The sequence below is a fragment of the Triturus cristatus genome, chromosome 2_2, assembly GCF_964204655.1.
Source record: "Triturus cristatus chromosome 2_2, aTriCri1.1, whole genome shotgun sequence".
Taxonomy (NCBI): domain Eukaryota; kingdom Metazoa; phylum Chordata; class Amphibia; order Caudata; family Salamandridae; genus Triturus; species Triturus cristatus.
This window is the reverse complement of record NC_140582.1, coordinates 461,991,536-462,005,782: the sequence shown is the minus strand read 5'-3', so window position 1 is coordinate 462,005,782 and position 14,247 is coordinate 461,991,536. Positions and strand designations below refer to the sequence as shown.

Below are 14,247 nucleotides of genomic sequence, written 5' to 3'. Positions count from 1 at the left end.
GCACCTTAAAACTTCTGAGCCAATGGGACCTAGTAGTATCTTAAACAGGTATAGCATTTAAATCTTAAAGGTGTGAATGTTTGAGCTTCCAAGTCAATGGAACAGTTAGAATCTAGTTTGGAGGAAATGGTGAGCGTGTTGACCCTTTTCTGAATAGCAGCAGCGGAGAGCTTTATTTTCCTAATGTACTGAGTTTGGGTCTTCATTTAGGCAGTTGCACAGATTGCATTTGGATTGTCTAGCAGCTGTGTTGGGTATTGGTCGGAGCCTGTCCAACTCACTGTGTGTAACATAATGCCCTCCATGGCCAATCCGAGGACCCCAAGCCGCAAAAAAAAAAAAAAAAATCTCAAATGGTATGAAAGTGGCCCTTACAACAGAGGATATTAGAAAGAGTGAAATATGGGGGTTTACCGCATGTTTCTTCGAATCCCAAAATGGGTACCCAGATAAATGAGGGACATTTTTAAAACTTGAGAGGGATCAACAAGTATAAGAGAAAATGCAAATATAGGATTGTGTCTGTTCCACAGATTTGGGTAACTAAATGAGACAGAGACTGGATGGGTTTGCTCAGTATCCATTTCATTTCCATATTCCAAATCTTGAACTGCACAGAAAGTCCTGAGTTATGTAGTGTGAGGCAGGCATTTCCCATTCAAGGTATATTTCCGTTTGGTCATCACCTCAGACATTTGAAATAGTGTTGGTTGTTCTTGGGGCTTCTGGTCTCTCTGTTTTCAAAGATTGTAGATGTTCCTTTATATATGGATAAGTGGGTCCTAAGAGATATCTACCAGGAAGGTTTGGCCTTATCTCTCCAGACAATCATGTCACAGCTGCACATGCTGGAAGTTGTCCTTAATCTAAAAAAGTTACAACCTGGAAGATGTATGTTATTGGAATGGTGCTGTACTCTTCTCAGTTGAAGTTTCTCTATTCAGAAGAAGATGTGACCAACAATTTTATTTTGGCAGTACAGTCTCTGAGCTTGCTAGGCCTTATTGTGTCCTGCATTCTGTCAGTACCAAAGGTTAAACTGTGAGTACGAATTGTGCTGTGGTTATTTAGGATTTAGTGGTCTTGGTTGCAGGATAAGAACTGGTTGAGAGGACTCTCTTAAATAGGCAGGTTTAAGAAGTGGCCGATGCCTTCTTGTGTGGGTGGGTATAACATATAAAGCATCTGCACGTGAGTGACATTTTGTCAGAAAGGAAGAAATAAATACACACACACCAACTTTTTGGAGCTCAAAATGATTCTGTTGGCTCTTATGCCTTTTCTTCCCAGATTGCAAAGCAAGCAGAATCTGATGCTAATTTAAAGCCAGAACCCATCTCAACTTACCAAAACTGTAGGTGCCCGATGACTCGTTCATGGGACTTTCTGAGGAGAGGTAGTTTGTGAGATGCAGTGCTGGCTCCTTGGATGTTCAATCTTGCTGTGCCTTTGCATCTTTTCTTACCATGCAGATGGTGTAAAGCAGATTTAGGATGTTTTATATATCAGTGATCTGCCTGCTTTGAGTCATCCCAGGAGGATTTGGATTTAGAAAAATTTGTGGTCTGAGTTAGGGGAGCAACCAGACTGGTAGGGTTTCCAATTAGTTCCATTGTTTGTTTCAGTCGGCGACAACCTTTCCATCTAGCATTGCTCTAGAAAGAGTAATATTTATTAGATATGATCTATCTGATGGATTTGTGGATGCCAGTCGAAAGAGCACAAGACGTCTGTGAAACAGTACTTGGTTCAAGTTCACTTAATGTAAAGAGATATTTTGTCCTACAAAGTGGCTTTTGTCCTGGAAGTCTTTTACTGGATGGTAAACAAGTGTTCTTCATGCGAAACAGTATTGATATATCTTTTTTTGGTGATGCATCCCAACCCCGCCTATATTCTCAAATGCTTTGGTTTTCTAGTGTTGCAGACTGGATTTTGCTTTTGGTAAGTATTCTAGCTACCTCTGTTCGTCCACATATATATCTACTACTTTGTTTGATGCTAAAAAAAATATTTTAAAAAAATACTCATATTCTTATGCTCTGTGTATAACAGCTCAGTGGGACATCAACTTAGTAATTATTGCATTTGTGGCTCCACAGTGTCAGAGTTTGAACAATTGCAATGTGAAATTCATTACCTTTAAGGTTGTGTTCTGGTTTTCAATTATATCAGCCATGAGGAGTGCGTGACTTAAATGCGTTGTTGGCAGACCACTGAGTAGTCTGCATTCCCTACGGTGAACTTCCAATCTGGTTTGTCTTGCAGTTCAAAAGTAGGAGATGGCGAAGAGCTTCCAGAAATTCGTGTCGATTCAGCTTCTCCTGCGGGTCCCAGAGTAACCTTCAACATTCAGGATACAGTAAGTACACTCTGCTGCTAGATGGTCGCCTGCTGGCAGTGACTGATGATAAGGCAACATTAACTTTATTCAGTCAAGACTGAAAGTGTCAGTCTTTGTAAAACAATGTGTGGCCATGATTAACATTCACAAATCTATGTGGCAATGCTGTGACTGTGCATGCTAAGACAAATGTGTATTTATTGGAAAAACATAAACACTGGAATTCTTCAACGTAGATACAAAATCATGCAGCTTCAACAAAAAGCAACATTAATATGTGCCACTAATTTGAGTTTAGCACTTAATCCTTGTGATAGATTCTGCGTATGTTTTTCTGATCCATGAACGGACTTGCCGGTGTTCTGCTCAATAAAAAAATCTTTATAAATTGATCCCTTTTTATAACCTGGTGGGTCTTGAAGTCTTGTGATGCTACCAGTGTTTGATGTATTGTATGTTTTGAAGCAAGGTTGTTATGCCATTGTTTAATTTTATTACTTGCTTTTTGTGAATAAATTATCTGTTTCATTTTGTCATGTTTCTGAAAATTATTTCTAATCACTCCTATCTATATCCTAGCAGAGAAAGGTCCCTCTCCACTAAAGTATTGCCACCTCCCTCCCAGCCACTAGTCACAAGGTGGGATGGATTCAGCAATGCTGCCAAACAGATGGCGCTATACCTGCTTAAACCCCTGCTTGCAGCCCACCAAGCCTTTCATGTAGAAACCAAGTGGAAATAGTCACATGATGGGGAAGTAGGATGTCAGTGAAGTGAGTGAGGGTCTATCTGTGTTTAAGGTTGTCTTACTGATGGGCAAATACTTGTACCTTAAGTTGTTAGTCCAGTGATAAAAGAAATTGCTTAATAAGGCCAACAGCGAGAATCCAATGCAATGTTTGGTCCTTTGAATGCTTAATGCCAGTGGCACAATTAGTACATTTTTAGGAAAGAATCTGTATTAGCAAGTGTTTTTTGTGGGTGTAAAATTGGAGCAATTATCCAAAGTAATGCATCTACCCCAAATAATGTTTTTTATTGTCGGGATGCCTTAACATCCCACTCAAGACTCACACCAGGTTCTCTCTGTACCTGTTACAGGCTTGTTTTGGCTGGTTTTCTTTTCTGCATCAGGATTCAATGTAAGAAGCTTGTCACTGACTTGGGGTAGCCTATTCGGTGGTGTTATAACTCAAAAGTCAGCAGAAGGTGCAGTTACTTTTTAAAGCCACACTTAGATGGTGATTCAGTTGGCGCATAGCTCCCAATTAGAATAGACATTTTTCAGATATGCGCAGATCTTCTGGCATTCTCAGAGAATATAACAGCAGATTCATAATCTAGACGAGTGGGGAACACACTTTACTTTTTAAGGAATTACAGTCAGAGGTCATTACTAACCCTCTTATATCAAGATTAGATTTCCATGTAGTTAAATCTCAGGTGAAGTTATTATATGCTAGTTCCATGGATATTCCTTCATGAAATTAAATTCAACATAAGAATGGAAAGAGGACACTATCTAAAACTGTTTCTCTTCTGCTTCAGAATGCACAATATACATAAGAGGGTCCCTGTAAAGCAAATAAGTAAAGGGGAATCAGGGAAGAAACATAAAAAATCAACCCCCTACAAAATAGTCAAGATCATACATTCATTGATAATGAGTAATGTCCCACAGAAAGGCAGTTAATTTCTTTTATCAAATGGTAAAAATCTTTTTTGTATTTCTTTTTTTTAAAATAAATATACACATAATTTGTCACATACAATCAATTCAGCATGTATAGTATCCTTTGTGATTTATGTCAGACAGAAGAGCCACCATCTAGTCAGGAGAAAACCATAATTTTGGTACATGTCTCCAAAACAATCATCAACAAAAAAGGAGAAAAACCTATAATAAATAAAAAAAACTAAAAACACATTGACAAAGACTAACAATATTACCGTTGACTCAAACAGGAAACTCCATTACAAATAACACAGCATATTTCAAATATATGATACACAATTAACACAATTGCGCCGATGCGCGTTTCGGAACTGGCATGTACCATCCTTCTTCAGGGCACTGATTTCATATGATGTTAGGAATTCAGAAATACATTCTGTCTTAACATTTTAATGTGCACGTATTCAGATACATTCAGGGCTCCGTAATATATATATATATCACATTTTTCAGAAGCTATACAGAATCCAAGTCGCTAGTTAGTGTCGATGATGCTCCAAACGTGCATCTCGAATTCAAAAACACGTATACTGCAACCCAAGTTCAAATTTCGTCAGTCAGAGCACCAAAGACGTCTTATATTCGCTGAGTCTGCACCGATGTCTTCAGCATAAAAACATGATTGAGATTTGGAAGTTAAGAGGGAGTATTCAAAAACGGATATCCACCGGCGGTTTAATAGGGTCTCAGTCTGGATCCTGAATAATAGAGTTTATTTCAAATTGTAAAAGTGTATAGATCCAGATTCAGATGCTTCCGCTATATAATCATCTTTTAAAATTGTAAAGGCGTCTAATTCCGTCATACAGTGATCTATGATGTCGCTGGATCGCCTCCTCAATGAGATATAAATAAATAAGTCTCGGAAAGTTCCCTCCTAATTTACGGCACCGCCATCGTGTTCACACGCGATTCGCCCGGGTCGAAGTCATCATGGTGTCCAACAGACGGAGTCGTTTTTTGAAGTTACTAGTTTTCCTAGGGCATCAAGCAGATAAGTGACTCGGCAAGTGTGCAGTCTCTATGAACCACTACATTTGACATAGAAAAATCATGTAAATATTTGAATATGAAAACTGATCTTTATAAACCAGGGGTCTCCAAACGTTTCTGTAATATGAGCTACTTACGTTCAATGAAATTCATCAATAGCTACTAATAATATTAGTGTTGTAATACTGACCACAAAGATTACAGCAGAGGCCACCATATGCAGGATTACTATTTGTGATCATCTCAGTGCATCAGGCATGATTGCCAGCAGTAATGTAAAAATGTCTTTGTCAGAATGGAATGCCTCTACATGAGTGAAACATAACTGTCATAGCCGCGATGCCTTTGTCACCAGGGTAATATGATTTGTAAAAAGTCTATTCAGTGTCACTTGATTAATCACCCAAATATCAGCTGTAAATATATTTTGGAAATTCAGCCATTTTTCTCCACAAATCAGCTTATGAGTTCTGAAAATACCCACATTTTCCTTTCAAATATACATTCTCTATTTTGGTATATGTATATCAATCCAACCAAGCTGAAGCTGCTAATTTAGTAGACGGGTTCGACACAGAAGAGCTACTTACAAGTAGCTGGAGAGCTACCAGTAGCTCACGAGCTACCTGTTGGAGAGCCTGTTATAAACCATCATTAGGTGTCAACAAAGAAACCTGGAGTGATGAAGCGCTCATTCTTAAACTTTGCTTCGCACCACCTGGAATAATTTCAAGACAACTTTTGAGACCCGGCATTGAGGCAACGTAAGTTTCCAGCCCAATCAAAACTTACGTTGCCTTGACACCGGAGCTGGACATGGTTTAAATTGGCAATGCTGATTACAGCTTTTTAACACTAATACGTGCACGAAGAACCCTAGTCACACAGCTCCTCACTGAAGACTTTCAGCGTCCACAATTTTGGAATTTTCCTGTGTGGAAGGAAATCTAGCGTATAGCTGCTGGGTCTTTAAAAAGATATCGCACTGGGAATAACCATGAGACTGAGGAGCTTGTCTTCTTGGATGCCCAGAAAAAGCCCAGATACTGGCGTATTCACAATTCTCCAAAGAATATGAAATAAAGGATCTAATTTACTAAGACAATCTCTCGCTTCATCAGTTTATGCTTGACAATTTTGCCGTTATTTGACTAAGTTGGTTTGATTGCCTCTCAGATCCTTGTGTCTTTTGTTGAATACGTTTATTCCTCCATATGATGTTGACCGCTTTTATATGGATCAATGAGAGGCCTGTTGGCTGGACACCTTCCCTGGGCCAGGACTAGTCTCACCCTCGGCCTTCCATGGAGGAATCTACTGCATTCACCATGGTCATGAGACAAGCGGCAGAGGTTTTGGATGTCGAGTTGCCTTCCATTAAGGTAAAAACTAACATCCTCACAGAGGTTCTACAGCCTGGAACCATTACTGCCTTCAACGAGACCCTGAACGAGACTCTCGTGGGTGCTTGGAATGAACCATGCTCTTGTTCACTGGTAGGTAGACAGGTGACACATCACAAACCCGCTCTGGGTGACCCTGGTTTTTTTGAGGCATTCAGAAACAGAATGTTGTCTTCCACTAGCTTTGTTCTTCTTACTGTCAACACCAGCTGCTTACCAGGCGAATGTTCACAAACCTTGTGGGACTCAGTTGCTGAAATTCTGTCAGCTGTCCTGAGGAAATTAGCACTAATTTGGCACAGACCATTCAAGAGGGCTAAGATGCGGATAAATACGAAATTCGATCACGACTAGAAACAACAAACTGCGTAGGCAGAGCAATTGGCTCTAACATGGTGCTTATACACCACAGTGGATAAGACCCAAGGGCTTCTTGGGTGACATTCAGGCATCACTCATAAATGTGCCTTTCAATTGGTCGTACTTTTTTGATGAGAAGGTTGAGTTTGCTGTCAAGCTCTTTAAGGAAAGTAGAGCTGCTGTATGCTCCCTTTGCCTTTCTACACACGCACAGTGGTTTCACCCTCTCAAGACATCACTAGGAGTTTGGCCTACAGATAGCATAAGCCCATAATCTCAGCAATAGGCACCCCAGTCGTTTCCAAGCTAGGGTAGGGGATTCAGCAGACAACACCCTGGGGTGCAGGGACAGTTAACCTCCCAATCCCAAGCCCCTCTAGCAGTAGCCTCCAAGCTTATTTAGTTTCCTCTTTACAGCACACCACTACCCTGTGAGAGGAAAGATCACATGTTTTCTTCACGGGTGGCAAACAGTTACATCTGACAGGTGGGTCCTGCAGATGGTCCAGCTAGGCTATTCCTAGCCATTCCTTCCACTACAACATCTTCCATTCTATTCGGAGCAGCTTTTTGAGAACCATTTGTCCATTTTGCTGCAGAAGGTTCAGGATGTTCTGGACAAATGAGCCATAGAGAGGGTCCTGGACTTGTACATCAGAACTGGGTGCTACTCCTGATATTTCCTTGTGCGGAAGAAGGGTGAGGGCCTTTGACCCTTCAAATTCTTCCTGTAGAGGAACAAATTCAAGAAGCTCGCTCTGACCCAGGTTCAGTCTGCAATCACTCTAGGAGACTGAATGATGGCATTTAACCTGCAGGATGCCCATTTCAGTGTTCCCGTTCTGCAGGCCCGCAGGTGCTATCTATAGTTCGTCATGGTCCACAAGCATTTTCAGTTTGCCCTTCTCCCTTTCGGTCCACTAGTGTCCCATCGGTGTTCACAAAAGTGATGGTGGTGATCTCTGGCAGTCTTTGGAGGTCTGGTGTACCAGTCTTCCCCTACCTCGACGACTGGCTGTTGAATGCTGCCTTGCCACAGTCAGATGTATAATAACTACAGACGACTGTGAACCTAATCTTACATCACTGGGGTTCAGGATCAATCTAATGAAGTTAAACCTGACTCCTTTGCAGAGTCTCCCCTTCAACTGAGTCATCCTGGATACCGTGCACTTTAGGGTTGTATCCCTGAAAGGTCTGGGTGTTCGGGTTATGGTCCCGATGTCTCAACCTCTGTCTTGCGTCTCAGTGAAGGTGGCTCTGAGCCTTCTTGATCTACTCGTCTCCTTCATCTTGCTCACCACCCATGCTGGATGGAACATGCAGGCTCAGCAGTGGGATATGAGGTATATTGGCCCAGCTACAGGGTAATCTGTTAGATTCCGTCCATGTTCCAGAGGATACTACAAAAGATCTGCAGTAGTGTCTGCTCGACTGTAATTGGACCAGGAAGAGACCCTTCTCCCTACCCCACCCAAAGCTGACAGTTGTGACTCATGTGTTGCTGCACATCTGGGGGCATCATCTGGTAGAGGTGAAGGTCAGAAGACTCTGGTCTCTGTCAGAGACCTTCTTCTACATCAGTTTGCTAGAGTTGTGGGCCATACCCTTGGCTTTGAAAGCCTTCTTACCATCCATCAAGGGGAGGCTGGTTGCCTTAACTATGTGGTACTGCAACAAGCAGGGTGATGTGTGGTCCTGGACTGTATTCCAGGAAGTCCTGCACCTCTGAACCTGGCTGGCTTGTTAGGGCATCTCCCTGATAGTACACCACCTGGCGGATCTTTAGACACCAAGGTAGACAAAATCTGCAGGAAAGCTTAGATAATCAGGAATGGAAGCTACACCTGGAGGTGGCGTAGGGCATTTTCCAACAATGGGGAGAATCCTGGCTTGATCTTTTTGCCATCGCTGAGAACATGCAGTTTCAACACTTTTGTAAGTTGGAGTTCCCAAGAAGACTCTTCTCTGAGAGGCGTTCAGTTAAGAGTGGAACACAGGACTCTTGAATGCCTTCCCACCACTAGCTCTGTCCTGAATTCTGAAGATCAAAAACAACCAGGCCCAAGTCATTCTAGTGTCTCCGAATTTGACCTGGAGGGTGTGGTACCCGAAACCACTGGGCATAAACATCTGTCCTTCGATCAGGCTGCCACTTCAGAAGGGTCTCCTGTTGCACCCAGGCCTGTGTAATCTACACCTCCATGCATGTAGATAAGCAGTGGCAGTTGACTACCTCCTGAAGTAGAGGATGTCATCTTGCCAGCCAGGCATGCTTCAACAAAATAGGTTTATGCCGGATAATGGGACACGTTTGTGACTTGGTGTGGTGTCCAAAACATGGATCAGTTGCAGGCCACATTGTTGGATATGTTACTGTTTCATCTGTCTTTGGCCTAGCAAGAAAGTGCAAGAATCTTTGAAATGTTATCTGTTGGCCCTTTTGGCCTTTTTGACGTTTACTAGACTAGCCGTCCATTTTCATATTACAGGTTGTGATGCGTTTCCTTGAAGGTTGGATGCATATGTTTCTGGCAGAGCCTTTCATGATGCCTCAGTGGGACATTAATTTGAACTTCCTTTTCTTATGCGATCCCCATTTGAGCTATTACACAACTGTTCCTTATGTCTATTGACTCTGAAAACGGTCTTTCTAATTGCTATTACCTCAGTTCCTCGCACGAGTGAGCTTCAAGCTCTTTTAGTTCAACTGGGCAACATCACCTTCTTTCAGGGCAAACTGTTGCTGAGAACTAGATCGGCATTTCTATCAAAGGTTGTGACTCCCTTTCAAGTCAAACAGTACTTCATGCTTTTGACGTTTCTTGCCCCACCTCGCCCCTTGAAAGAGGAGGGTTAGAGACTCCATTGTTTGGATTCAAAAAGAATACAGAGCTTTTACTTTACTTACTGCAAAGACCATTTGATGTACAATTTGCCAGGATCTATGGGGCAAATAAAGTCAAAGAAGTGCTGATCAAGACCTTATCCAGACTTGTATCAAGATCTGCTGTGCGTTGACCACAGAGCATCCCCCTGAGGTATTGAGGGCCAATTCCTCCAGAGCCAAGACGACTACACGGGCACGTAGAGTGCCTGTCCTGGATATTTGTCAGTCTGGTACATGGACATTAGTGCATACATTCACAAAGCATTATTGCATTGATATCTAGTTCTGATGGGAAGGGCATTTTGACCATTCGGTCCTGCACAACCTTTTTAGTCTGAGTCATTCCAGTGGTACTGCTGTCGTATCTGTTCTAAAGTTGAGGAATCTGGGGTTATAAGTAGCCATCAGAATATAATCTATTTACCTTCAATAATGTTCTTTCTGGTGGATACAAGTCTATCAGATTTCTCACCACCCTCCTACCTCCCCATTCTGTGGTATGGTATTATTTCATCTAAAAAGGTCCCAATTTAGAGCTCTGCACACTGGTGTGATTGGGCTATATGTCCAAGGGTGCAGATAGTGTTCACAAAGAAACCGATGTCAACACGCTTGCATGGCACCTATATGTGGCTAAAGCCTTTACTTCTGGGACCAAGTAGAGTCAATGCAGAGCTACTGGCACATAGGGGCTAGGCTGAAAAGTCTTCCAGATCCTCTCTGGCACCTAGGGATATTCCAAAGATGAAGAATCTGGTGTTAGAGTATCCACCAGATTAAGCGTTACCACATGTTAGTAAATTGTGCATCTTTACCAAAAATGTTAAATCATTTCTTGCCAAAGGAGTAATAGAGCCAGTCCCAGAGAAAAAGAGGTGTAACAAGTTCCACTACAGCTCGTACATGGTGCCCAAAAATTGTGTTGAGCTCAATCCCTTTTTGAACCTTTGGTGCTTGAACACTCTCCTTTGGAAGGATTAAAATCAAGACCTATGTTCTTTCTGCTTTAGACTGACTTGTGGCAGGCCATTCTCCCTACCCTTTCGAGAACTCGCAGTGGTGATTGATGCATCTTTTCTGGAGTGGGAAGGCTACTAGGAGGAGGTGGACGTCATAGGCCACTGGTCTCAGCTCGAGCAAACACACCACATCAATCTTTCAGAGCTGCCTGCAATGTGGCTGGCTCTCAAGGCCTTTCTGCTTCCATCAAGGCTGCCTCTTGCAAGTGCTGACAGATAGTACAACCGCCATGTGGTACGGCAACAGACATGGGCAGTGCATGGTCATGTGTGCTGTGCCAGGGGTTGTGCGGCTGTGGCACTGGCTGGACCTTCACTGAATTTCATTGTCTGTAAACCAACTGTAAGGATCCTTAAACACCAAATGGAAGGAGCTCAGAAGAGACCATCTAGCCGACCTTGAGTGGCATCTTAGCCTGGCAGTAGCTGAAAGGATTTTCTCCTATTTAGGGGGGCCTTGGGTAGATTGTTTCTGTACCCCAAGAATACTCATTATCATTTGTGATCTAGTGTTTCTGACCCATGGATTCATGGGGGCATAGTCTGCCTTCTGTGGGAATCCTGTCTCCTTTAGGCGTTCCTGCCTCTGCTTTCCAGGGTTCTGAAGAAGGTCAGGACCGACAGAGCTCAAAAAGAGGGGCTGGTCCACCAACAAGTCTGTGCCTCTTCACCCCTCTTAGTCTAGCTCTTTGAGATGACCAGATCCCCCCCAAAACAGGGCAGGGTTGTACACTCAAACCCTCACAAAATCCACCATCACACACTGAGATTGAGCAGAACCAACTATACGTAGATAGGATCTGCCTACAGAGGTGCTGACCATGATTTTGTACTGGGTTTGGCCCAACCAGGCTTTGCCTTGAGCACTGTTGAATTTTATCTGTCGGCCCACTCTGCCTGTCTATGTTTGTCTGATGAGCCCTATTGAAGTCATCATCTGTGATGCAGTATTAAAAGGCATACATATATTTTCTTGCTCCTTTTGTTATGCCTCAGTGGGACCTTCATTTGGTTATTAACTTCTTAATATGCACACTTGTTGAGCTTATGCACAACTGTTCTTTTAGGCGAATGAGCCTCAAAACTGTCTTCCTCATTTTGGTTACCCCCACGCACAGTTCATGTGAACTGCAAGCACCATATACCATCACCTTTATGAACAAGCTTGTGCTTAAGACCCAGGCATTATTCCTGCCTAAATTGTTGTCACCTTTCATGTAGGACATTCACTCGCCCTCCCCACTTTCTTCTCCCCGTTACATATCTCGAAGGAGGAGAGACCACTGTACTGGTTGGTCCCCAAGGGAGGCCTTATCTTTTGTTTATCAATCAGGCTATTAAGTAATGAGTAGATGCTCAACTGTTGGGTTATCTAGTGTTAGGAAGGGAATGGCTGTCCAGAAATGGACTTTTCCCAGATGGATCGCTCTTTGCATAAAAATGTCCTATTCCATGCTCAAGACGTAGCCTCCAGAGGGCCTTACGCCTCATTCTACAGGAGCTAAGGCTGCCCCTTCAGCTTTGGCCAGGAGTGTTTTGGTGCTGGACAGCTGCAGCTGCATGGGTGTCATTGGATTACCTTCTGCATGAACTCAATATTGTTGATATGGTCTTGTATCTGATTTGGGGTCTTGCTGCACAGTCACTGTGATTGTCTCCAATCCCACCATGCCCTTTTTGTCTCTAAATGACGCTTGGAGGATGAAGTCCAATGGCTAGGAGTGTTCGGTACTGTATATCTGTCAGGTGGCAACATGGGCATTTATTCTTCACCAGCCATTACTGCTTTGACTGTTCGGTCTGCAGGCAGGACAGTTTTGTCAGCTGAGTCCTACAAGATTTCCTGATATGAAGTTCACCCCTCAGACCCTCCAACATTTGGCGGTTACTACTTTGGTATCTAATCGGTATCGAGGTCAGTGAAGAGTGGTCACCTGAAAGAATAATGGTTGTGTTCTCTGTGGCCTGAAAAAGATTTTCCCTCTAAACTAAAAGTCTATCACCATTTTTTATTGACTGGAGGGCTATTGCATTGAGAATAAAACTGGTACAGCCGAAGAATTGATTTTTAAATATAATATATGTATCACTTCCCCATGTTGTGCTTGAAATGTTGTGTCATACTCATCAGAGTTAGCGATTCTGTACTACTGGAATATGTATACAAATTGCACAGAACTTATTGTCAAACCTTAGTTTTGGCTATTAGCAACTCACTCAAGAACTTTTTTTCAGGGCATGTAAGTAACCCCCCCTCCCCCTCCAACCAAAAGAACAATAATCACTAGTCCATGTATGTTTAGAGTTTCAAAATTATAATTGCCTTCACACACAACCGTTACATTTTAAAATGCAGAAAATTCACTCACGCAGTTGGTCCCAATTTAAATTTTCTTATTGCATTTGCAATAGGATGCTTTAATATTTTATAATTAATTTTCTTTGTTGTGCTTGGAACCTTAATAAGTTGAGATTGAAGCTTTTGTGCCAAAGGGAGGTCTGTAATGAACACAAAAGAATGCCAAAGCTGTTGGTATCCCTATGAAAATGTAGGACACAAAACCTTGCAAATAGACTATAGCTAACCGTGTTGCAAATAGGTTTATAAACAGAAATCAAATTGGCGTGAACAGAGTTTAGCCAAGTATATACTTGAATATCTATTACCTCATCTCTTTCTTAGAAAGAGAGACCTACCTGCTTGTGACACTTAGTTTCCACCTTGTGCAATTAAAGGTACCCGTTGCTACAGAGAACGTTAACAAGACAAGAATGATGTATATCCTAGCACATGCAGTATGAAAATTATCTAGTGGCATTGTATATTGTTGTGCACCACAAATATAGAAGAATGAGTGAATAGAGTATGATACCTCATAGCAGCATTGCCACTTAGATTTGTGTCGTCTCACTGGTTTGTTATTCATTATTAATTGTAAGAACATGAAATGTTTTAAATAAATGTCTCTTTTTTTTTGTTCACTTTAATGAAGTTGAATAATACAGTTATGGGAATTACTCGACAATGCAGCGTCCCAGGGGATGGGTATTTCCAGGTATTTAAAAAAAAAATAATAAGTGGACTCTTCCACGGAAATTAACTAATCCACCTTACACAAGCTCTGTTTCTTGACATCACCCCTATCAGACATGCAAACTTTGCAAATCAGAATGTAGATCGACTGTGTTTGCCCTTATTGAAAATGTAAAACATCATTGGCTGTAGGTATTTACTATTCCAAAAAATAATGTATCTAGTGAAATAATGTGAATGAACTGTACTTGCTAGAATCCTACCTCCCCTCACTGTAAACCTAGAATTATAGTTTCGATAGGTCTTTCTTAGTGGCCTCAGTAGCAACACCCATGTCAGAATTATATTCTGTGAACTTTGTCCACTACATGTTCCTGGCCCAAGCCATTTGCAGTTTTCTGGCCATCTTGTGTAATAGTGCTTATAGGGTAACATATAGATTTCCTTTTAGATTTTTTATATTATCCTG

The 14,247-nt window shown here is 42.0% G+C and overlaps 1 protein-coding gene across 12 annotated transcripts in view; it reads left to right on the top strand.

Moving 5' to 3' along the window:
* BLTP1 (bridge-like lipid transfer protein family member 1) overlaps nt 1-14,247 on the top strand; it is a 1,988,102-nt gene that overhangs the window by 1,466,257 nt on the left and 507,598 nt on the right. For 9 of the 12 annotated variants that reach the window (XM_085641559.1, XM_085641555.1, XM_085641561.1 and 6 more), the window contains 2 exons: nt 2,269-2,362; nt 13,738-13,800. In XM_085641559.1, the coding sequence (XP_085497685.1) occupies nt 2,269-2,362; nt 13,738-13,800 (157 nt within the window). The remainder of the gene's footprint in view (nt 1-2,268; nt 2,363-13,737; nt 13,801-14,247) is intronic. The other 3 variants (XM_085641564.1, XM_085641562.1, XM_085641557.1) reach the window with 1 other exon arrangement.